Source organism: Telopea speciosissima, chromosome 11, assembly GCF_018873765.1.
Source record: "Telopea speciosissima isolate NSW1024214 ecotype Mountain lineage chromosome 11, Tspe_v1, whole genome shotgun sequence".
NCBI classification, from domain to species: domain Eukaryota; kingdom Viridiplantae; phylum Streptophyta; class Magnoliopsida; order Proteales; family Proteaceae; genus Telopea; species Telopea speciosissima.
In genome coordinates, this window is record NC_057926.1 from 5,563,218 (window position 1) to 5,590,419 (window position 27,202).

Consider the following 27,202-nt stretch of genomic DNA (forward strand, 5'->3'; position numbering starts at 1 on the left):
AAGTTGGTAAATGGAAGAGAATGAGAATAACACCTTATAAAATAGAAAATTTATCTACATTTACAGTGTAACGGGCTTGGGCTTGGGCTCCTTGGCCTTTTTGGTTGACTTAAAATGTATAAAATACTAAAAGCTTACACATGGTTTAATGTGTCATTTATTATTTATAGGAAAAGGTTCTTTGAGTTGTTGGGACAGGGTACTTCCAAACATGAAATGACCTCACAGCCCTCCCATGGATGATACCATTTTGATGCATTTCATTGGTGTGCTCCTCTATACCACTTGCTCAATGAACCCTCTCACTTATTTCATAATAGGGGGAAAAAATGTTGCTTGGTCGTGTGGCCATTGCACCAGTAGGTGGACCAATGACAGCGTGTGTCTCGTACTACCTTGAATACAGCAATGAGTATGCGATCAAACTAAGATGTGCCAATCAAGTGATTTAGGGCTCCACATGCGTCAATGGCCTTTTGTTTTGTTAAATCAAATTCTAACTCCCAAACCCATGTTTTATAGGAGTCTTTTTAGAGTCGTTGTGGGGAGTTCAACGGCTCTTTCCATGACGCGGAATCGCCCCAACTATCCCCTATCTCTACCTAACCACTTGTATTATGGGATAAGCTTTTAGTTTTTGTTGGATGAGGCCAACGTGGCCAAATAACCAACATCTCCCACTTGATCATGTTGGCCGAGTACACGTTCTTTGTTCTCGTTTCCAAGAACTTCCATCATAACATTTTCATTTCCGTTCCCATTTCTAGGAACCAAAAAAAAAATTCATTGTCATGACGAGGAACGTTTAGTTCCTATTCAGACTTTGTATACTTTAAACCTAAAAACAAATTTCGAACATTTAGTTCCAATTCCAGACTTACTGTCACACCCCCATCTCGACAAGGGATAAAATATAATAAAAAGGGTATGACTAGGATGCTTACCAACATCCTAAACCGCCTCCAGGATCATGGACGCAGTGGCTTACCTCACAGTCATATGAATGTGAATCAGATCAATTATTAGAACAGCGGAAGACTTATAATAAATATTGTTGATCCTCATTTAGGGAATAACTACAATGATAATAAATACATAAGGTGGATTATCCTTGAATTTAAAAGTTAATACAATTGAAATTGTTTGATAAATACAGAGAAAGGAATGAAACATACATCCAAAAATATAATATCGAAAGTACAAGGAGTAAAGATAAGCATCAATGGTCATAGACCAACTTTCGCATCAACATCTCTTACCGAGTCCTTCATCATCCACCGGTATCGTACAACCTGCATCACAATCTAAAAAAAAATGATTCCCCGAGGGGTGAGCTTCCACTAGCCCAATGAGTAGAAAATTGAATCCACACACACACAACAAATATAGGACTGCAAACCGAACCTGATGAGCAAACATCCTTGACGTCTCATACCACCAATGATGATTTACACATCAGATCCGATTTACAGTCATGCAACGAACACAACAATATGATATGTAATATGAATAATGATGATGATTATGATGAGATGTAATGTATGCATGAATGCTATACTGTGTAGAGTAATGGAATTGTATCTCTGGTACCGGAACACACTATCGATCCCCAACGATACAACACTATTAATCTACGACATAGTAAGGTCATATCCCTGGTACCGGAACACACCCTCAATCCCCAACGATATACCCCTAACTACGTCAATGGAAGCCTATCGGTCCCAGAACACACCATTGGTCTCCCAACAAGCCTCCGATAATCTTAACCACGGTACCAGAACTTACCCTTGATCCCCAGGCTGGATTATCAGTAAGGTGATACGGCGTAGGAACTTACACATCTACCTTCCGTATCCCTTTAACACAAATATCAATCAAATATGCAACATACTATATAAAACAATCGTATCGAGAGGTATTCCGGGTGCATCGACGTCCCATACCATCTAGTACCCAGGTACCAGCATGACACGACACATGACAGGTCAAATATAATATATGAAGAAAGACATTAAACAAACCACAATATCATTGCATACAATTCCAACCACATTTGTAACACATAGTCATCAATTATCACACATATGAACACATTCATAGATAAACAGTGCAAACATGTATTTATGCATGAAGTGCATCACATAACATAAATGCATCAAGCACAACATTTAAACATAGAAACACTCAAAATAAAACAAGATCCAATCCCCACTCACAATATAGTTCATGTTCCGTTGATTTGATTTATCATTCGATGTCCGCTAAGTGTGTCTCCTCACACAATTAATAAAGCCTAGGATAGTGTAGAAGAGTGTTAGAAAGGATGGGGGAAAGTCCCTTAGGGGAAACCCCATAAATTACATAGCCTGCAGGCCTTTAGGGTAGCACGGATACAAGCACGATTATAGGCAGAGCCTTGCATCCGCCCTTGCATTCGATCAAGGCATGATACAGTTTTGAAGGTGTTCTTTAACCCAATTTGTCCCACTTGGATCTTTAAGTCCCAAGGACAAGGGAAGGGTGTCCTAGGGTCCACTAGGGCCTGGTTATATCATTAAATTCATTGGGTCTAGAGAACTCAAGGGATTGAACTCCCAAAGGTCACATTATAGGGCTTTGAGTAATGAAATCCAAACTCAGCAACAAGGTTGCAAGGAGGGGTTCTAGGATTGTACTTAGAGGCAATGCCTCATTAATGAGGTCCAACATTGAAACAAGGTCACCCCTTAGGTTCCAAGTGGAACCTCAAGGTCCAACTTCAAACTCCAAAGTTTCCAAATCCAAAACTAATGAGGGAAAGGGATTTTAAGGATATCAATGGTAAGCCTTGGCACCATAATAGATCAATTAATTAGTATAATTAGGGGCACCTTAGGTTTAATTAAACCCCCTATTAAATTCTAATAAGTCCTACTTCAATAGCCACGAAGTAGGCAAGGTCACCGACATAAAACTTAAATTCTAAAGTTACTGTCTAAACACATCAGCTAGGTTTGAATCCACTTTGATGATCACACACTCATATTAGATCCAAAGTTTCTTCATAATAATTGTAGCCCTTTGAGTCTAGTTTATAACACAAGTTGAATCATATCAATACAATATGCGTAGACCAAGTTATGGTCAAAACTGCGGGTCAAGGTCAAATGTCAGTAGTTCTGGGGACGGACGGTTTTATGGGTGGTTTTTCTCAGAACATGAAACTGCATGTAAAACCTCACTAACCAAGGGCTTAGGGAAGTCTCTGCAAGGTGCAGTTTTATGTGTGATTTTTCTCAGAGCATGAAACCGCACATAAAACCTCTCTAACCAAGGGCTTCTTAAGAGGATGGTCTCAGGATGGTTGCAGGGGCGGTTTCTCGTAGGTCTTGAAACCGTAGGTAAAACCACATGTCTCCAAATCCCAAAATCAAAGGATTCTTCACCAAGGCTTCTATTTCCAAGTAGATTGGATAAAAGAAAACACCAAGAGAGCTTCCTCCCTGGCACCTTAGGGTCCTAAGACCTCATTAGGCCTATGTATCCCAAGGATTCAATAAAGGAAAGTAAGGAGAACTTCATTTAGGGCATAATAGGGTAGAAACCCTAGGTCTTTCCATTGGGATGGGATTGGGAGCCATGAGTTCACATCGATCCTTGGGTCTCAAAATAAACCCTAGACCGATTCTCTCCCATCTCCCAACCCCAAAACCCAAAATCGTTCAAAGAGGGGGAGGAGATTCTAATGGCTTACCTTACCAATGAGAGGAGCTCCACGATTTGGCCACCAAGAGATGTGGGTTCAAGCTTCAGCCAAGCCCTTCTCCCTTCTCCTTCCTTCACTTCTTCCTTTCCACAGCTTCCTCTCTTGGTTTGGCATTCAAGAATGGAGGATAAGATGAGCTTCAAGGGAAGAACAACAAAGGCCTCCCTTCCTTCCCTCCTTCTCCTTCTTCTTCCTTCTTTCCTTCTTTCCTTCTTTCCTTCTTTTCTTCTCCTTTTCTTCTTTCTTTCTCTTCCTACGTTTTTTGTTGGGAGGAGAGAATAAAATGGCTAAGGAAATTCAAGCTCTTACTTATAACTTAAACCCTTCCTAGGGTCTGTTTGGTTGGTTAGTAAATAGCTTGAAACCCATTTTTGAGTCAATTGAGTTAAATGGGTCATTGTAAGTTAAATGGGTCATTTAAGCCAAATGGGTTATTTAAGCCAAATGGGTTATGAGAGCTAAATGGGTCGACCCATTAGTTCTAAATAGCCCAAAATAAAAGATGGGCTCACACGATATGGGTGCACGAGTCCCTCACACGCTTCCCGAGGTAAGTGGGACCCATCAATAAAATATTTTCTACCCAATTAAAATAGCCCGGACAGTTCAAACCTTGGCTCGTACTTCGAGGACTTGAGGGAAAGGGTAAACAATAAAATTAAGGGCTAGAACTTACTTTTTCCTTATCATGGTTTGTCACTCATGACCCCGAATAGTTCCTCCACAGGCAAACCCGTACTATGGTTAAAAATTTTGTAGCTAGGTTTGACCACCAGTGAGAACAGCTCACCAGCGTACATGACAGCGGTAACTACACGTCATGAGGGAGAAATAATAATTAATTATGATCCGGGGTACGGGTATAACACTTACATTGTTCTAAGTCCCATTACATTTATATTTTTAATGTAGGCTTCCACACGAAGTCCCTTTGTGAAGGGATCGACTACCATATCACTAGTAGGTATATAGGCTACTTTAATCTCACCTTTTTCTACTATAGCTCGTATATAGTGGTATTGTATTTCTATATGTTTCCCCTTCGAGCTATTTGCGCCACTGTGTATCAAACTTATTGCCGCTTGATTATCACAGAGTATTTTCACTGGTCCATTTATAAGATTCAACCCAAATTCCATTAAAAAATGTCTTATCCAAACTGCATGAGTAGTTGCCATTAGGGGTGTCAATTGATCGGGCTCGGTCGGGTTCGGTCGGGCCTAGCCGGGCCTCACGGTGCTAAAAGCCTGCACCATGACCGCCCATTTAAGTTTTTGGGTCGGGCCTAGTAGACGGTCAGGCTAGGTTGGGCTTCGGGCTATAAACGGGCTACTATAATCGGGTCATAACCGGATTGTAGGCATGTTTAACTCTAAATGGGCCATAATTGAGCTCTAAACGGTGTAGCCACAGAGGGCTGAAGAAAAAATCCAAAAATGAGAAATACCATTCAAGCAGTCCATTTTGACCCATTTCATCTTGATCAAGTCAATTTTGAATATAATGGGCTTATTGAAATAAGATACAATGTGTGAACTATGGAGTAGAAAACAACATATACAAAACAGCATATACAAGATCATTTTATACTCAGACAATTTTCATTTGTGGACTATGGGCTTATTACTTAAGCAATTTTCATTTTACAAAATATGATGAGAAGAAAACAACATATAACAAAATCAGACACAACCACATAGGGGAAACTGGGAGAGGGAAGGGGAGGAGAATTTTAAAGTTAAAGGGTCGGGCTAGGTTGGGCCGCAACCAGGCGGGCTAGGTCGGGCCTGGAATCGATCGGTCTGGTAGAGTGCCCGACGGGCTAAAACCCCACACTAGGACCGCCTGCTTACTAAACGTGTTAGGATTAAGCCTGACACATTTAGTAAATGGGCCGGGCCGGGCCGGGCTTTAGTCGGGCGGGCTCAGTCGGTTTTGTCCAGCCGGGCCTGGAATTGACACCCCTAGTTGCCATACTACAAGCAATGTACTCAGCTTCCTATGTATGTCTTGCAACACACCCTTGTTTCTTGCTACCCCAAGAAATAGCTGCACCTCCAAATGTAAGAACATGACTAGAGGTGGACTTACAGTCATCTCTATCACCTCCGAAGTCAGCATCGGAGTATCCAATGACCTCAAGCCTTTTTCGCTTGAAAACATTATTTTAAGTGTTTAGTTCCTTTGATGTACTTCATAATCCTTTTCACTACTTCTCAATGGGCAGAACCAGGATTACTTTGGTATCTACTTATCAAATCGACTGGATAGGCCAAATCCGATCGTGTACACAACATGGCGTACATTAAACTACCTATTGCCTGAGCATAAGGTACATTTAACTTTTCCTATCATTCTTGAGGGCATTGATTCTTCGACGAAGCCTTTCCCAATACAATTGGAGTTGATGAGGGATTGCAACTCATCAAGAGCCGAAATGCCTTCAAAGTAAAATTGGCAATGAACATCATCAAGAGTGATACATTGGTATGAAGATTTAGGAATAGTTTCTATATTGTAATCATTTAATTTCTTAAGTTGTATTTGTTTCTCAAGTTGCTCTAAGAACCCTAAGGAGTTAGACTTAAGTCTCCCTCATTGACCAAATGGTTTAATATTTGGTTGGGAACTTAATTGGTAATCAAACGGGAATATAATGAGTCTTAAAAGTTGGCAATTTAAGACGTCTTAAATGTTAGGGTTTAGAGTTTAAGCACAAGGTTGCTTAAAGCAATACACCCTGCATTTCAAGTTTGGAATAAACAGGATGCCGCCTCCAGCTAGTATTAAAGTTAGATGAGTTCTATCCAGTGAGGCCCACCACAGCCTGATTCCTTATTCAAGTAGACTTATATTAGAACATATATTAGGGTTATAGAACATACCCAACATTAAACTCATCCTTGACTAATGCTACATGGAAACTTAATCTCTCTCAGTTAGCTTTCATTTGGTTCAAGAAACTGCTTAATTCAAGTTTGGAAGAAAAAGTTGTGGCCATTTTGCTATCCATAGGGATGACTATTATTTGGGGCGGCTGCCTATTTTCAAGCTCGACTGCCCATGTCTCAACAACTATGCATGGCTATATATATGGGGCCTTGGACATCTCTCCACAAGACTTTTGCACATTAGAGGTACACCATTTAGTTTGGATTAAGTATCTTTGAGAATCATTTCATAGTGTACTACATTTACATATTTTACCTTAGAGAAGTTTATGTGTTTTACTTTGTAAATCTGCCTTTTAAAGGAATTGTCACTTGAGTGGAAACAATTAAAGACTCTAAGAGAGTTGGTTGTGTGAGATAGTGATCTCCATAATAGGTAATCAATCACCTACACTTAGGTGATTGTTGAGGGTTTGATCCATCAAGAGATAGATTGGGTTGTAAGTAGTGAGTTCGGGAAAATTATTGGATTAGTTGTGATCCCGTGGATATGTGTAAGGTTTAGATTGGCACCCTTAGAAAACCAATCACTTAATGGAATTCCAAGATTGAAGCTCCTAGGATTGGATCTAATTCAATAGGAATGAAAATTTCTATATTACATGTCTTCCCATTATGTGATTGTTTAAGTTTCTATATTCCCTTTGCAACCTTGAATTAGTTGGTTAAAGTTTTTAATTTATCATTTTATTCTGTAACCTACACTATCCAATTCTCCCCTCCCCCTCTTGGATTGTCACTGGTCCAATAGGCGAGGCGGTCTACTAGCTCGAACGACCAATTGAGGCCCAACTGATGCTTCATGGGAACACTATAAAATGGCTAATCGACCGGCTTGCCAAGCAGTTGATTGAAAACATCTAGTTTTCTCGATATGCCTCTACGAATGAGACACCTGTTAGACATTTCGGACAGATGTACCCATTAGGATAGGTATGTCTACGAGGCACCATCTCTCTATAAATAGAGGGACATCCAGGCCACTTAGTATCAAGTTTTACTGGCTTCTCTCTCTCTCTCTCTCTTTGGTATATGCTATTATTCTATTTTAATAATTTTAAAAGTCTATTTTCTTTAATCTAGCATAACCCTGAAGTGTGCCGAAGTGGCCTAGTAAGTGAGTACAATGATTCTTAGAGGGGCTAATGGGATTGTTTTATCTTGGGGTTGATTCTAATCAACCAAGTTTGCACCATAGAGGACATATACAGTCTTGAAAAGAATGAATAGTAGCGCGACGCTCCCACTATCTTTCCTAACATATCAAAGTTTCAAGTACCGCAGGCAAGTCTTCAAGTTTGTGACCATTGTCGAAGCTCTCCTACACTTGAGTGATATTACAATCCGATTACTAAGCAATTAAGATAAGTCTATCTCTCAAATACATCCTATTATGGATAAGATTTGGTGGGACTCAAATTTTATGGACAAGTTGACCTTAAGATTCGTTACCCACACCAAGTTTCATACATGAGTAGAGAATAATGCCATTACATTGGAAGGTAAATGATTAAATTTGATGTTGAAATTTGACACAAAGTCAAACATTCAACATCATCCAAGAAGTAGGGCATTTGTTATTAGGTGTGCTTTCAACTACATGCCCCTACCCACATCAAGTTTCATACATGAGTAGAGGATAATGCCATTACATTGGAAGGTAAATGATTAAATTTGATGTTGAAATTTGACATAAAATCAAACATTCAACATTATCCAAGAAGTAGGGCATTTATTATTAGATGCGCTTGCAACTACATGCCCCTACGAATGATTAAATCTATAAAAAATTCGAGTGGCTTGTTACCCTCCCTTTTAAGCTAAATGTCGATTACATTGTTGTTTTTTGGGGATAGGGGTTGAAATGTCGATTACTTGTCAACATCCTAGTATTTAGTAAATTATTTTTAATGTCCTATGATAACTACACGGCACTCAGCCCTTAGATTCACTAATTTTTAGTTTTTTTGTAAATTTAAACTTTTTCCATTATACCAAGGACCAAGTTTTCCTTCAACCACGATGAATGGGAATCCATTTGTCATAGGACAAAAGGATGGGAGCAAGAGAGCATCACAAAGGCATTTTGGGTTTTATACTAAAACCTATAGGGGTTTGTGAAACCTAAGATAGGATGGTGAACCTTCACCGCGCTACGAAGAAACTAATACTTAAAACTGTTTAACCTACTCATCAAAAACTATAAAATTTGAATTGCTTATTCACCTTCGTTCCATTCATCTAAAAAATTGTCTTTGTTACCAAAAAATAGAAAAATTGTATTTAACTTCTTTCGAGAAAAGTTTCTGAATCTAAGGCATATCCTACGTCTATCGCATTCATTTTTTTTTTATTATTTTTCATCTTCTTGAAAAAATGAATAAAAAATATTTATTTGTGTAGGCATATAGGAAAGGACCCTCATCCTTTAATGCCGAGCTGCCCGGCAAGACCCTACTGCCAAGACACAACAAGGCGGGGGGAATGGCCGCCTTACCCCTGCCCAAGCATCTTGCCCAAGTGGGGATAAGGCGGTCATTTACCGCCTTGCTTTGTCTTGGCAGTAGGATCCTGCCGGGGAGCTCGGCATTAGATGATCCAAATTGTATACGAAACACCTTAGGCTGAGAACTCTTTCCCTTCACTTATTCTCCACATCCTCAGAGAGAACCTTCTTGGTACTCTGATAGCACTGATCGCAGCAGGCACCATATGCAATTGCCAATTATGCACCTTAATAGATCCGCAATTGTTGTAACCCTTGCAAGGCAAGGTATTTGATTCCCGGGCTTATTCCCTAGTAATCAAGCCTCACCGGAATCACATAAAGCCTGGCTCCATGAATCCAAATAGCAACTTCCTTGCTTCATTTGACCCCCTAATCCAACATGGCTATTGCTGTCAGTGTCACCCAACACAACAAACTCCTTGAATTGATATCTTTGTCCAGCCAGAGTCTTCTTCGAAAAGAGCAATGGAGCATGATCTTCTTGATCTCATTCACCAGACTGTCCAAGCTTTGTCGCCGTAAACCATTTTTCTTCATTATCTATTGTGGCCACCATATCACCCACCACAGCTGCAACCGAATCGAGTTCTTTTATCACACTATTCAGTATGAACTCCTATCCTCATTACAAATCAAACCAAACCATATCCTAAAAACCCTACCCAAAAATATTGTATTGCCTATATGAACTTGAAGACCTAATCAAAACAATCAATCGAACCAGTCAGCTTTACCATTAATCAAATTGAATTAAGAGATATAAGCAACAAACAGAGAATGTGCCATGCAGTGTTTGGGCACTACACTCACAAACTCTTCAAGGGTTTTCATGAGAAGCAACACAATAGACCACGTAATTGGAAGCTCCAGACACAGGAGCACGCGAAAGTTGAAAAAGACAAGATAGGGATCCTGAACTAAGAACAGAAATATATATTTTGACCCCACTTTTTTCTGTTCAGGATTCTCAATTGAGGGGAAAATATTTGGCCTACCAATATATGTTAATGATTCATAAATTTGGGTAACTAAGTTGAAAAAGACAAGATAGGGCTATTTGGTATGGTCATATTTTGACTGGCACTTACCAAAATAAATAAATATTTCGACTGGCATTTGCATAACACAATTTGCACATAATAAAGGGGAAAATGGCTCCTATTTCTAGACACTTTATTAGTCATGCAGGTTAACAGTTTCCAAGTAGTTACTAGTTAAAGAACTAAAACATTTGTAATTAAGGGGAAAAAAAGGTAAGTAGTATTCCAGGACACTACTAAGCAAAACTTACTCCTACCTAGCCCTTTCAATGCTTTTGATAATCTAATGGACCATTTCTTCATTCATTCAGGCTTTCATGAGGCTTGGATCAAACTTTTACAATAAGGCCAACATCATTGAAATCCTAGCTGAGAAGGGATGGTAGTCTCACCTCCCACTACAGGCATTTGAGTCTTGCAAATGTCAAATAGCCAGTGTGACCTCTTGCTTCACTGCATGGCCTCACCATGACTGTATGAACATCAGATTTTTCCTTCCCATTGCTTCTTCCACTTGAACACTGTTTCCTCTTGCAAGGAAGAGACCCCAAAGGATCACCTTCATCATCTCCAGTGCACTCCCTCCTACCTTCTTGGACTTCATACGAGCGGAGGAGGACCTCAAATGTCCTTATATCTACACACAACCAGGTGAACGTAAGAGAAAGCTTGATTGTTGGATATAAATGTTATGTTAGAAAAATTTATCAATCAATTACAGGAATAAATAAATAAATACAAGGCGAGGAAAATAATTTTATTTCACTGCAATCATATTCTTTCCCTCTCCAAACCCCTTTGGCTAAAGCAATCTATTATCTACTTACTGGATAAATATCCCAAAATGGAAGGTGAGGGAGTGGAATAATTTATAAAAATGGCTTGACACTTGCAATGAGTATTACAGTTGCAAACGTTAATGCAGCCAATATAACTACATTAGTTTACCCACTACATAAATATATGTGGTGAGAATGAGTAAAGCCAGCCGGGTAACTCCCGGATGAAAAATGCAAATTATGGAAACGAGCTGAGGTAATGCATACCGGTAAAGTTTGTTCTGAGACTCTCACATGAGCGCTGAACTTGCTCAATGCAGGGTGAAAAGGAACACAAAACTCCATCTTGCTTCAACATTTTGCCAGCAGAAGGTATTGCCAGCCAAGGTTGGGGGAGGTCAAGGAAGACAGAATCCGCCAGTCCACAAAAATTTTCAGGAAACCCTCCGCCTTGAATATCTCTAACTTCAACTGTAATTAAGCTGCTCAATCCAGTCTTCTCAAAATCCTCCCTGTTGAATAAAACAGAGAGCACATGAAATCATGGTGTAGTCATATAGCATGCCTAAGAGACTCGTCTCCAGCAAAACCACCTACCTCAATTCAAAATATTTTAAGATGTCATAAAGTTACATGAGGTGAGTTGGTACCCAACTGCCCTATTTCTACTTCTAACCTGAGGACCTTAATAACTTTATTCTAATCAACTTGTTTCATAAACTGGAGGTAATCCTTTCAGATATATACACAGCAATTTGGCATGGATCTATCATTGGATATATTCAATATAGATTAAACAATTTGGAACCCATGTTACATGGAGTTGGCTAGGGTTCTCCAAGAAGGTAGGTGTCTATGAGTCAGATCCATCTAACTTTCACATATTAGAATACAGGTGCTTAGCTAATATGGCACTGCCAGCTAGGTACAGGTGACACGTCATAAAGAGCAAATTATATCCAGTTGTTAACATGGATGTGTCAGTTCATCATTTATATCCAAAATTGAAATCAAGAACTTATATCCCGAATACCTTTGTAGTAGAAGGAGACCGCTTTCAAAACTTTTTTTTCTGGGGGGGGTTGGAAAGAAGTATAAGATGAAATTGAGCTCCATGATTGAGTAAAGCGTAGATCAAAATGCAAGATTCACACCCTTGCATGTCAACCTACAATTTGAGTGTCAACAGCCATAAAGTTCTTTTCCAGCCTTCAAACCCACTTATAGAACCAGCAAATTCTGTTATATTGCAGTTTATTCCATTCTTACAAGGTTGATCTAGGTCAAAGTTACACTACTTTACTAAACACATGAAATTTCACATCAATGAGAAATGAACTTTTGTGAGTTTCTCACACCAAGAACTTGCTGTTAACAAAGTCCTATATCTTTAAAATTGCCAAGGAGGAATTAAATGACGAGGACACAAGTAGAATCTCACAAGGTACTCAATTAAGCCTAAGAAACAAACAAACAAACAAACAAACAAACAAAAACTCTGATATTTGGATAGAGGTCCAAAATTTTTAGTCTGACACACTCATTGTTAACTATTGAGATTTCAAGTGCCCGGAAAATTCAAGCAGACTTTCAGTTCTCTATCAATTGAGCTACCCCTTTAACTTGACCTAAACATCTGCATCCAACCAGATCGTATTGACTATTGAAATCAGCTGAGTTCTTCCTCTTATCAATTTCCAAACCCCTATACAAGATTTCCAACATTTCAATGCTCTAATGAAATAGAGAGAAACCCAGTCATGATAATGAGCCAAGTTTTCAACTTTTGGTCTGTTTGGTGTAATTTCTCAGAACCTATTCTACTCTTTCTCAGAAAGGAATCTTAGAATGATTTCTCAGCAAGAAATGGAAAAGGTTAGGCTGCAATTTCGGAGTTAGAAAGAGACGTGATAATTAACATTAAAAAAAAAATCTATATATAACTGATAGATTTCCATCCAAAGGCTTATATTTACCTGAAAAAGTTTGCATCCAATGGTGCTCAAGGGTGGAGGGGAGAGAGGGGGTGAGATCGAGAGAATGAAAGAAGAGCAAAGGCCATGGAGAGGTGGCAGCCTAGCAAGCTATTGCTGGCTGTTGCCGACACGCACAAGCACACAAAAAGGGAGAGAGAGAGGGGAAAGATCATAAAGATTTTGCAGATACCATGACCAGCCATCGCTGCTAGAGAGGAAGGAATGAGAGATTTGTGAAGACAGCAACTGCCATTGCTGCCACAGAGAGAGAGAGGGGGGGGTACAGGAGGTGGAGTTGTTATTCAAAACCTCGCACTCGAAACCAGTCACAGACAAGGGGAGAGAAAGAAACAGACAAAAAAGGGGGCAGGAAGGAGAGAGATAGAGCAAGGGGTGGCCGCTGGTCGCAGAGACAGAGGAATGGGAAGGAGAGTGATTCGCAGAAGAGTGTGTGTGTGTAAGAGAGAGAGAGAGGCTCAGTAGATATCGCCAGCTGTGGCTGTCCATGGGGAAGGGAAGCAGAGTGAACAGAGACAAACAGAGAAGGAAAGTTACTCATGTGCTACATTTCGGTTGTGAAGAAAGATAACTTGCGGTCATAGTTCTAAAACTCATCTCGACTCGGCGAGATCTCGGCTCTCGTCTCAGTTTTCTGAGAAACCGAGACAAGATGGCATACGGTACATAAAAGTGCAATATCTCGCCGAGATCTCGAATCTTGAGTCAAGATCTCAAGTTGACCCATGGAAATGACCCTTCTACTATGTATATACTTACCTAACTCGACAGAACTCGACATATCTCGGTGAGATCTCGAATCTCGGGTTGACCCATGGAAATGACCCATCTACTATGTATTTACTTACCTAACTCGACAGAACTCTTATATGCTTGCTGTGGAGCACTATATGCAACATTACAGCAACACTATGTCATGGGAAGACTATGTGACACTAGCGGGGACTGAATACTTGATTCAAAGTCATTTTATGTGATGATAGTTGTAACACTGTTAAACAATTTGATGTATCACTTTAACATTTCTAATTCTTATTTAAGTTGTTTAGCTAATAATTGAATGTTTTGCTTGCTTTTTATTACTACATCATGTAGAGTAGGGTATTTTAGTACATCATCGTCTACCAACCTATGGTCCGAATTGAAACTCATATTTGGACTTTGTTTTTGCAAAATCTGATAGTGCCATTGTGTTTAAATGACCTAAAATAGGCTGAATACCAAGTTTCAGACCCAAACTAGGTCTAAAACCCACCGAGTTGAGGCTTCGAGTCGGAAAAAAAAATGCACCAACTCGGCAAGATCCCGACTCGACTCGGTTTTTCCAAGGGCTGAGTTGGAACCAAGACCCGTGTTTTAGTACCTTTGTTGCGGTGGCTAGAAGAGAGACGAGTGAGTTTTGGTTCTAAATAACAGATGGGTTCACCCTTTTACCCCTGGACCATTAGTACATGTGCCTTTTAAGATTTGACCGCAACATCTTAGAAAGTGTTTCTCATAAATTAGAAAAATGACTGGCTACGTTTGGTATCGTTCTTCGTCAAGAACAGGTGTTTTTTGCTGTTCTTGGTCTGGAACAGTGTTCTATGTCTGTAATTGACCATTTGGCAAATGTGTTCCAGAATTGTTCTGGAACAACTATGGCGCCCGGTAAAACTTGTTCTTATAAATTTGCCAGTAATTACAGTAATGCCATTTCCTTCATTACTATACCAAATAACACTTGTAAAAGTCATTACTCCCTTAACCAACCTCAATAGAAAATAAATAAAAAAATGTCATTAACATTCCAATGTCCAAAAATAATTACTAAATCATTTGCTTCTCCAAAAATGAACTAACTAGAACAAACATATTCACTACAATGCATAATTTAATATTTTTCAGTGAATGCAAGGTTATGTAAATGGCTGCAATGGCAGCAGGTTCCGCTCCGCTCTAAACTCATCCACCACCACAGGTGGTTGCGGTTAAGGTGATGCCGTGATGGTGCTGGTTTGGGAGAGGAAAATGGATGGTCAAGATATTCATGTTTTCTATTACCTTCTCCACTTCCCACTTCCCACTGAGGTTCCAAACATATTACATAGTATACAAAAGAAACAGAGTAAAAGAGTAACAGAGGGAACACCACCATAGTAGTTTAGTGACAAAGATATGGTCAATACTGTCAGTCCCAACCAATTGTTCTGCCATAGTGTATAAAAGTCAATTTTGAAGGACTTCTTGTAAACTATACTTACCTTTCCAAGAGAAAAAAAGACTTCTCCTGAACCTGTATTTTCTTGACAATTCTTATTGATTAATGTTGGAACTGCTTCCTCCAAAAGGCTGACCTTGTAGGAAAGGGAAGAAATAATATGTATATCATACAGGAGCTCTAATACGGCGGACTATCCAAAGGGGGACACGGATGGATAAATAATTCAACATTTGCCCGCTCCCAGGGAGACTCGATACCGTGACCCCTACCTGCTCTGATACCATGTTGGAACCGCTTCCTCTAAAAGGCCGACCTTGTAGGAAAGAGAGGAAACAATATGTATATCATACAGAAGCTCTAACACGGCGGACTATCCAAAGGGGGGGACACGGGTGAATAAATAATTCAACATGATTAGCATTACCTGAAAATATCAAAATTTCCTAATATGATACCTCCCAAATTTTGAGTCTTTTTCTCAAAATTCGTTCAAAGTAGTTCAATTTACAATGCAGAGGAAGTTTAAGATTACTGCAAGCCGCCAACACTGTCCCACAAAGGTTACAAAGTGGTTCATCCATCCTGGTCCAAATTTGGGAAATAACTTCTCTTTTCTGCCTAGTCACTAGCATATAGCAATATTCTCCTACCTGTCAACTTTGCTGGTTTGTAATAAAGTATGGGCTCGAGAAACCCATTGTGCCCTCTTGGTATCTTCGTGGCAGAGATCTTGAGTTCTTTGTACAATACAAATACAACGATTTTAAAGGGAAGAAGAATTTTTTTCTCTAAATTATATAGAATTTACATAGTTCTGTTAGGTTTCTATTTGGTGGGCTATTTACACTTGACCAAGGATTCCATATTCTACCATGAGATCATCTGTAGTTCACAGAATTTAGACAGACTGGATGTAGGATATACTCAATTTGTACCATTCTCCAGGTAGGTAGCTAAAGAAAACGTGAAACCAAAAAATCACATCGGACTGTGCATCTGATGATGTAGCAGGAATAATCAAGCAGATTTTACTTAGGAATTCTCATTTAAGAGCATCCGATGGATAGTATTTGGGGATTTAGGGTCTGGGATTTCCCCTTCCAAAGAGCCAAATTTAGTGATGATGAAGGAAAAGATACAATGAAGAGATGAATCGAGCTATATACCAATTGGAGATGGAAATAAGAAGCTTCTATGGCTCCAATGGATACCACAGAGAGATGAATTGAGCTAGGGTTTCAGAGCCAAAATCGGTATGGAAAGGAAGAAGCAACCCTTGAGGAAGGAGCATCATAAAATGGGTTGGACTTGAACAGGCTAGGGTCTAGAGAGGGAGGAGGGCCTCTCTTTGTGAAATCGGCTTGCGCAGAGAGAGTAGGGCTGCGGTTGTAGGTGGCTACCTTGATGGAGTTGCAGTTCGTTCTTCAATGGCCGGCCTCTTCCTCCGTCTGTCGTGATAAAGGGCTTCAACGAAATCGAGTGCCCTTTTCATTCTTTAGTTCAATCGCGATAATGAGCCGTCTAAGTTGTTCCGTGGAACAACAAAACACCTCTGAGGTGTTTCATCAAAGGCATTCCACAGACCAATTTTTTGCCCAGTTTTTTTTTTTTTTTTTAAAACAAAAAAAGAACCAAAATGCCGAATGCCATTTACCCGTTTTTCCGTTCTCGCAGAACGAAAAGACAGAGAAACACGTTCCACAGAACGTTACCAAACACAGCCTATTAAAGTCCATTCTGAGAACCCCATTCTCAGGAAGAGAAATAGGGTCCCAGAAATGATACCAAATGGCCATTTTTTGGGCTCAGAATGGTATCAGTGCAAGAGGGCCAGAATAGATTCTGAGAATTGATACCGAAGACACCCATAGAGGCTAGAGTGTCAGACAAGTTTATATAGCAAGCCAATGGGATTTTCATGATTACTTACCTTAATTTTCAAAGATCTTCAGAGACTGAATCACAATTACACCTTTAAGTTCCTAACAGAATTACTAAATGCAAATTACTGATTTAAAGAATACCATACTAGAACAGTGAAGAAAAAAACTCATTTCAGAAAACGGAATGTAATAAACTACACAATGAAAAATATCTTCAAGGGGGTAGTAAACAAGTACCAACATTTCAATCTCTCAGTTACCTAGCCAAGGCAGCCCTTTGTTCATGGAAGTCGAATGTGTAAACGTGACCATAAGGAGCCACAGCCCTGGCAAGTGATGTGGTGAGAGACCCACTCCCTGTGCCCGACTCAAGAATCAAGCAGCCGGGAACAATTTCCAAGTAAGAGATAACAAAGCTGATATCCACAATGTATAGAATCTGAGTCCTGTGGCTTAGAACCAAAGTCCACAGCTCCGGGGTTGGGGCAAGGAGGTAAACAAATCCACCCTTATTGCTCAGCACTTTGGACCCAAATGGCTTTCCAATCCAGTCTGTGTGTTGAAAAACACCAAATCGGTTCTGGAGCACAGAGCCACAGCAAACCTTGACGGCCTTCATGTGGTCGTGCCTCTCGTACACGATTACCAGATCCCCTTCACTTATCAAGCGTTGAAAAGAAATCTTCTTTGTGGGATCCATTGGCAACATCTTCGTTCTATCTTCATCACCGGAAACCAAGAAACACACAGAAACATGGTTTAATTGAAGCTGCTAGCCTGCTACCAACTCAGATTCCAGAAGAATTACATATCAGATTTTGAACTCCAATATGAAGGAAAGATACCTAAAAATTTAAATGTGCTGATGAAGATTACAAGAATAAACTGATCAAACCAACCTGCACCCAAAAAAAAAATCAATGATTTTCCAAATCATAGAACTACAATGACAAGACCTCAACCAAGATCCCCCGCCATTTTTTTTTTGGGGGGGGGGGGTAGTGGGGGAGGGGAAGAGGCATCCATCTTTTATATGCTCGTCAACATATTAGCCTTTCATCTAGATAATGAGATTCCACTTTACCATACATTCAATTTGAAAGCCCAATCAAGAGCAGCATTTAAGACACAGCTCTAGATAAGAAATAAATGATCTTGTCAGTTGTCAATAGTAGGGGAACCAAAGGAATCAATAAAAGACTCAGTAGAAATATTCAGAAGGGACTCAAAGTAAGACTTGCCAGCATTCATGATGCAGAATTCCAGCCATGTCAGCAGAATAAAGAAGAAAAAACAAGCCAAAAAGGCCTGCAGTTTGGTCTGGTCCAACTTTAAACAAATTTTCTGATTCTTTCCAGTCCATGTGATTTGGTTCTGTTTCACCCAAGGAACCAGCAATTGGTGGCCTCCATTTACGAATCTATTTTCTTTAATTCATTATTACAATGTTGCTAGTACTCAGGCTGGAATAGGTTACAATAATTTCAGTCCTGTTTTCAAGCTGTTTTCCTTATTATTTCCCCTTCCTAGTCAGTTCATGTTTCCTTTTCAGTTCAGGAATTTATGAATCAAGAAAGGCTTTTCCTCCATTGAGTTTCTGAATTACTAGTATATATATATATACTAGTATACTTTGTTCGATGGTGGAGAGAAAATGTAATCATGCGAGGAAACCTAGTATAGCGTGAAAATAATGTATCAAATTTCAAATACTTAAACTGAACTTGAATGCAATTCCATAAGAGGGCTTTTGTTAGGTGACAGAGAGTAAATTACTAAGAATTTATGTGCAAGAATCTCTAGAGAGATTAATATTTGTGTCGAAGAAGATTGAATGGCACTTCGGAATTTAATTGTACCAAAATCAACAAAGATTATTTTAACAAAAACTTCAGAGAAGAGATGCTTAAATATACAAAGAAAAGAACCTGCCTACACAGATTGGCACATTTGGTAGATAGAACCTGGAATGCATTTGCATATAATTTTCTCATATTAGAAACTTTAAATCTGGAGAAATCACTTCCAATTACATGCAGAAACCCTTTCCACATCTTCCAACTCCCATCGTGCTGCATTAGTATCTGCTGCCATCTTTCAATGACCACTTCAGTACTATCTCTGCTCTGATAATTCTGCTAAGGCTAACCAAACCCTTTCATCATGAGGACATTCCCTTGTCTTTTTATTGAACTCCTTTTTGTATAAAAATATGCCAACTTTTTGAGTCAAAAAACAGAATTGACAGGAAAAACAAAATAAAATTAAGAGATTTCAATTCAACATTCTCTGTTTACCTGATAATATTCTAATCTATGGTGCTGAAAGGGCAGAGCGTGAAATTAAAGGTTAACATACACCATTACACCAACTACAGAGATCAAAGAGAGCATTGGAGCCAAGTGGTGGTGATAGCTTTCTACGATGGATGTCACTGGAGTTGCTTCCCCACTTCCCTTGTCAACATTGTTGAATAAATTAACATAATCTAATGTAAGTTATTTTGGTTCTCATAGTTAAGAAAACCAGATCAGTCATTCAACCATTGAGTAAACTGGCTTATTTCTCCCATGTCAAAACAGTACTTATAAGTGAAACCATACCCGACAGAAATAAATACAAATGGTAAAAGAACAAGAGGGGGGGATAAGGAAGTAAATCCATCGATCACAAAAGAAACTAATCAACCATACATAAAACAAGATTATAAAAAGTATTAGGTGGCTTCTAGATACACTTCCAGTTGTTCTACTTCGGAGCAATAAAACTATTTTGGACTTTTCGGTTTTCTCATTTCCTTCAAGGGAAAAAAATTCAGCTAATCAGCGATACACGAAGGGGAGAGAGACCTGCCAGGGAAAGGGATATCGTGGAGAGGAGATCGAAATGGTACACTATCTTCCTTTTTCTCTCAGTAACAATGTATGAAAGAGAGGTACATTGGGGAGACAGAGACAGGAAGTGAGAAATTGTTCTGGATTTTGGAAGCTTCTTTTTATATAAACATGGGAGGAGTCAATTCCTTACTAATACATAGATCATCAATGAGGAGTTTAAACATATGTCAATGTCGAGTTTTAAGGAAATAAAAAGGAAAACATCACATTATGTGTAATTGAATAGGAAAACCCAAACCAATGCAGACCTAAAACTCGGATTCATAACCACACCCTAGCATTACTATTTGAAGAATAAAAGCAAAATTCATAGAGTAATTAAAAAAAAAATAGAGCGCACAAAAGAAACAAAAGAAAATACCTCTAAAGAATCACCAAAATTTCTTTTCTGCAATCTAAAAAAGAATGGCAGAATTTCTCAACAAACTGAAGGTACTCGTTTTGTTCAGACGTTGATGTTGCAACCATGCTACAAAGTACCCAATCTGTTCAGCAAGCTCTACCTGGAAATTACTCACCAAACCTGTTTTCCTCATTTAGTTTTATCTTCTCCTGCTGTAGTGTAAAAAATTAATTTGAGGCAGTGAAGTATCAAGCCTGTAAGCTGTGGGTTGAGTATAGGTACCTATTTTTGAAAATAATAAAGCATTATCATTAAGAGCCTTCTCCCAGCCAGATCGCAAAATGCATGCTTGATATGTCAAAGCATTTTATGATGCACATAAATTAAAAGAATGAGAAAAGCTAGCCTTCCAAAATATACAAAGAAGAGGTAATGAGAGAGTACTAATCAAATATACAAAGAAGAGGTAAAAGTTTGACATCATATTAAATATGATCTCAAAGTTCATGAAGTGTCCAACATGAATATTTGTTCATTTTCTTAGAATCTCTACAGTGACTTGTAGAGAATCTGCACATCTAATACAGAAGCATCATATTGTACACACCTCCTTCTTTGCCTTTAGTAAATATGTCATTCTATGGGTAGAGGGGGGAAGAAAGATTAAGAAAAACTTTGACCAACGAAGGATGAAAAAGAAGTGATTCCTACAAACATGGGTTATAAATTCTAAAGAATCACCATCCAGACACATTGTGGAACTGTTAACTAAGTCCAGAAGCTTTAAAATAGAGCCACAATCCGACCAGCAAGGAAGAAAAAGAAGTGATTCCCACAAACATAGGTTATAAATTCTAAAGAATTCGATTTGCCCTTTAATATTAGGTTTTTTTCAACCTAAACCAATAAAGGGTGAGGAGGGAGGGAGAGAGAGAAACAAAAAATAGAGAAAAGAGGGATGAGGGAAGAAAGAACACATAGTTGAAATTACCAGTTGAGATTTCTTGATAGTGGTTTATCTAGCTGTGATCAGTGATCCCTGAGAAGCACGATACAAAAGGAAAAAAGCAATGTTAGGGGGTGTGGAGGAACGGAGGGAGAGAGAAACAAAAACAAACAAAAGAGGGGTGGGAGGAGAAAAGAACGCAGAGATCAAATAACTGGTTGAGATTTCTTGATTCTGTTTCATCCGCCCGCGATCAATGATTCCTAAAAAGAACAATACAAAAGAAAAAAGCGAAAGTTGTAGTTGCTGATCGTAAGTTGCATAGTTCCATTGTTGAGTAGGAGAGATCTAGCTTGCCTTGGAAGGAGATCGGCATAGGTTCGAGATCTGGGTAGCAATTGAGCGCCCTAGACGAAGAGGTGTTCTTTCATATCCATTGAGAGTGAGAGAGAGAGAGAGACTTTTGAGAGCGGAAAGTATGTACGCTAAATAAGAGAGTTTAAACTTTTAAAAACACTAATGAAATGATATATTTGCACGTGTTTGATTTTTTTCATGTATAAATCATCGGAGTAAACATCCAACATTTTAGATGTTTTACTTCCTTAATTTTGATATCCTTAATTATAAAATTATAATATCAAACCCTGCATCTGACACTGTTAGATTATATTTTGAAAGAGAAACCCTATTGACAAAATGATGTAACCGAGGTGTTGCTCTGCATTTGGAACCCCCCAATTTAAGGTAGACGTCTCTCCCCTCAAAAATCGAAATATTTATTCCACTTATATCATGTGATGGCTATGACAAATATCTTGGATGAAGGACCCTAGTCAGTATTCATTAAGAGATGTGGACATGCGATGGAAACAAATAATCATATCCATCTTGATTATCCTTTTGCTAGAACTATTTGGTTCGACGCCAATTTATCATTCTTTGTTCACACTAATGGAATTTCAAAGTGGTCCATGTGGATGTGGGATTGGGACCAAATCAACTTCCCAAACAAAAAGGGGGTTACAAAAACCCTAAGCTTTGTTTATTTATTTATTGGTATCTTAGGATTACACGAAATGATCTATTGTTTAACAGAAGAGATTGATCCTCAATAGAGATTTTTAGCAAGGCACAAAGGCTATTGATGATTTATGATAATTAGCAGCAACAGTTACTCATGTTCAACACTCAAATTCTCCAATTGTGAATTCTGGAGTTCATTAAATATGACACCCTCACCCATCTAGGATTTTTAAGATTAATTGTGATGCCGCCCTTCCTACAAATGCATCATCGGGTGGCCTTGGAGTTATTGTAAGAAACCACCACGGAGTTCAACTACTTGTATTTTCAAAACCAATCCTCTTCTCATATCTCCTTAGGGGTGAAGATCTTGGTACTCGCACATGGATTTATCATGCTCTTGAGAGTGGCTATTTCCATATTCAGTTGGAATATGATAATTGAAATTATTAGCCTTCTCAATTCCCCTCAGAGACTACCTTTAAGACTTTTTTTCACCTATTATTCAACATATCTTACACTTTTCTTCATCATTTACTGAATGTTTATTCAGCTTTGTATCTAGGGATGCTAATGGTATAGCTCATTCCCTAGTTAGGAAGACCTTGTTAATGACATGTATGACAATCTAGCCGCATTTCTCTCCTTGGCTTGGTGATTTGTGTACTCATGAAGCCTTGCGCTCCTCATGTATTTTTCTTCAATAATATCTCTTTCTACCCAATATATCTTAGAACAAGGACCATTAAAGTACATAAATGAACATGTCATGCTAGGTGATAACTCCTTTAATGCAAGTCATGGGACCCGTCCCTCTTGAACGTGTATGAAAGATCCCAAATTGGAAGGCCACCTACCACATTTTACATAATTTTCACGTGCAAGGGCATGGGAGTCATCCTTGGCGGTTCCTAAATGGAGCTGGGGGTGGCTCTAGGAGCCGCCACCTACCTTTCTTCCTTAGACCCTGGGGTTAAGGGGATCCGGATCCTCTACTTTCGAGCTGCCCCTATTGTCGTGCGTCCCAGACACTGCAAAGCAGTAAAGACCGCCTTACCTCCGCTTGGACAAGGTGCTCGGGCAGGGGTAGGGCGATCTTTTCGCCGCCTTGCTGTGTTTGGGGCACACACGACAGTAGGGGCAGCTCGGAAGTAGAGGACCTCGACGTAGGGTTGAGGTGGTTCTCTTAATCTCTTATCTGATAGATGGCACTATTTTTGCTCCGACCTTGGGTTGGTTCAACTTGAGCTTGGTCAGATTTGGTTTGAGCTTCACTTGTTCTATGGTTTTTTATTGTTGTAAAACCCTAAAATCTTTGAAAAAACATCTTTATATCATATCAAAAATTATGAATTAGATGTCATTGGAAACGTTTCTATGAGTACCATACTATGATATGAAAAGAAAAGAAAGAAGCAATGGTTTGGCTGAAAACATTTTCAAAAAAATACTTCAAATGGTGGGCCCAAACTGTAAAGTAATTCACATAAAATAATTAATAAAATGACTCTTCTAGACCCGGCCCACAGTGGCAGGAGCCTTGTGCATTGGGTGTGCTGTCCCCTTCCCCTTTTTTTTTTTGTCATTTTTGCCCCATCCTTAAGCAATGGGGTTTTTAAAGATAAAATAAAGTTTGGTCTGATTCCTTGTTTGACTAATCAAACCCTACTAGGGACATTTTAATTATTTATAAGGTAAGTTAATTAAAAGATCATCACTTGATATTCCATCAAAAGAGACCATGACTGCCTACATAAGCAAAGATCAATGCTAAGAAAAATATTCAAGAGTAATCTTCTTAAAATAATGTTTTGAAAATTGTTTTAGAAATTCAATTTTGTTTTGGGATATAGAAATATGGAAAAAAATTTTGTTGCCATATATGAGTTGCATGGATGTTCCTACTACCCGGGCTTGCGGTAAAAAAAATGGAATATTTCACTTCCCTTTTGAGTTTATGAAATATCTTCCTATATTTTAGTATTTTCTAAAATACCCTTCTAGATTCCATTTCTTTGGCTGTGAGCCCAGGTAGCAGGATTATTCTTGCAAACCAAGTAACAACAAACTTTCGCCTTAGAAATATTGGGCCATATGGTAATAATAAGTCATTATAAAATTAGACATCTACATATATCTAGGGATTTCTCCTTCTACCCAACCATCAAAATTAATGAATGTCAATTTGGTAACTACATGTATAGAGAGGACAAAGAACACTCAAATGCACTGGATTGTAATCATCACTCACCATGAGGCAATTATAGGAATAATTTGGTCTTAACTTGTAACATAGATTGTTATGAATATGGAATCAAGAGATAGGATTAGATTAGTTGATTAGATTAGTTAGATTGTTGGTTAACTAGTTAGGTTGTTTGTTACAAGGATTGGTTGTATTGCCTTATAAAAGGGGATTTCACTGTATTCATTGGATATGAAAGAAGAATGAAACTAGTTTAGTCTCTCCTCTCTGTTCCCCCCCCCCTTTTTATAGGGCAATACAACCAATCCTTGTAACAAACAACCTAACTAATTAACCAACAATCTAATTAATCTAATCAACTAATCTAATCCTATCTCTTGATTCCTTATTCATAACATAGATGGCTCATAAACAATTACATTCTGAGCTGCCAAATTAGTCACCATCTGTCAAGTAAATTTAATTAAAACACCAACACTTGATATTCCATAAGAACAAACCATGACTGCCTACATAAGCAAAGATCAGTGCTAAGAAGAATATTCAAGAGTAATCTTCTTAAAATAATGTTTTAAAAATTGTTATAGAAACTCAATTTTGTTTGGGATATAGAAATATAGAAAAAAATTTGTTGTTGTACACACGGGTTGCAAGGATGTTCTTGCTACTCGGGCTTGCAGCTAAAAGAAATGGAATATTTCACTTCTCTTTTGTGTTCACAAATACCCTCTATGTTTTTGTATTTTCCAAAATACCCTTCTAGATTCCATTTTTTTGGCTATGAGCCCAGGTAGCAGGAACATTCCTGCAACATATTTAGGGCATATGACAGGGATAAGCCATAAAATTAGACATCTAGCATATATTTACCCAACCATCAAAATTAATGGATACCATTTTGGTAACTACATGTATAGAGAGGACTAAAAACCCTCAAATGAACTAGATTTTTAAATCATCACTCACCATGAGGTAATTCTTAGGAATAATATGGTCTTACTTATCAAATTACCATCAAATACCTACTAATAATCTCAATAAGTCATGTATACACAAACCATAAATTGAAGTTAAACAAACTCTTGCAGCAATTGCTTAAATACTCAGCTGAATCCATTAAGTCATCTATGCTCTTAAATTTATTAGAAACAGAATCGATGAACTTGCTCTGGTTCAATTCCTTGGATCCCCCCTGCTCATCCTCCTGTTATTGGTGTTTTGGATATAATCATCATCATCGGGTGGCTCCTCAATAAACATGGGAGGTGACATCTATCAGTTCCAATTCCAGACCGACTTCAATCAATCCTTTTATGTTATTCTCAGTTCCTTCAAGCTTCACGAGATCAATCTGTTTAGACTCTTTTGTCAAGTAAGTTGATGACAAGGGGATTTCAGCTGTACCCACAACAATCTGGCCACTAGAAGTTCCAGGTTCACCTATATAATGACCAACCCTAATGAGCTCCAACTTCAAAGATGTAGTGCACAGTGGTTCAACAATTGGAAACTCATGCCACAAGTTCCATGTAGGGTTTGACATGCCAAATATCATAGGAGTAACTGCACCAATTTCGGGTGTAATCCATGCAGCCACATAGTAAATCCTAGCAGGTATCGTCAACCAACTTGCATGTGAGGAACTACTAGTGGTGGTGGTGCTGAAGATCTTTGCATTATATATGTCACACTTCAAAACATACATATACTGGTTTTCTTTGGATTTATCTTTTAGATCTACTCTCACCTTCTTGTCCTCAGCGACCAAGGAATACTCCTCACCAGACCCATATTGCACCACAGACTCGGCCATCGCGTCTGATACAAGACACAAAAAAAAGAGAATGGTCTTCAGCTTTTAAATTTTGAAGTAGAACAATAGGAAGCTACTTGGGTTCTATAAATCAAAAGAATTTTCCTTGTAATTGAACCCTCCAAGGGGTCTGTGAGAGAGAGAGAGAGAGAGTAAAAACGTAGATTCTTTCACCACCAGTTGAAGCTCAAACAAGTGCATGGTAGATTAGATAGATCTAAATTATGAGGAAAAATGGAACCCAAGATTTCTTGGGAAAAACCATGGACCATGCATGGGATAATGCAAAGTAGTAGTCGTAGTACTGCTCTTCCATATGTAAGCAACATGTCAGATTTGTTGTTTTATTTGAACCATATGACCTACCATATATGTTGTATGAGTTTTTCTCAATATCCCTTTTTTTTTTTTTTTTTTTTGTTATGAATTGATTCAAACAATATCTAAGGCCATCTAGCTCTAAATAAATGACATTGACTCAAACAATATCATTTAGCTCATGAGGATTTTACAAGGCTATAGTGAGATTAGGAGTTAGGACATGGTTCCAAAGGACGGTAAAAGACTCAAATATGTCCTAGGATCTAATAGGAAGTTTGGCAATTTGCGTCCCAGCTATTTTTTTTTTTTCTTTTCTTCTTCATTTCCTTCATACTTGATTTTGTTGTTTTGTTCCCTTTACTTCATTAATCTTATGAGTTTCCCCCCCTCCCCCTCTAATATCTGTATTCTCTCCATCTTTATCTTCCATTGATTTTTCTTGGCAATTTAGTTTCCCTTTTACCTAGAATTCCATTTTTACCATTCTCCCATTAATCACCCTCTTTTCTATTTTGTTTTCATTTTTACATCTTACCTTAGTTC

General features: G+C 38.5%; 1 protein-coding gene across 1 annotated transcript; it reads right to left on the reverse strand.

Moving 5' to 3' along the window:
• Positions 1–10,422: 10,422 nt before the first annotated feature.
• LOC122646905 (tRNA (adenine(58)-N(1))-methyltransferase catalytic subunit TRMT61A) lies at positions 10,423–18,010 on the reverse strand. The gene is made up of 4 exons (XM_043840540.1): positions 17,953–18,010; positions 17,368–17,827; positions 11,295–11,539; positions 10,423–10,885 (listed from the first exon to the last, which is right to left on the reverse strand). Exons 2-4 carry the CDS (start codon positions 17,814–17,816, stop codon positions 10,647–10,649), a joined length of 933 nt encoding a protein of 310 aa, XP_043696475.1. The 5' UTR covers positions 17,817–17,827; positions 17,953–18,010; the 3' UTR covers positions 10,423–10,646.
• Between the last annotated feature and the right edge of the window lie 9,192 nt (positions 18,011–27,202).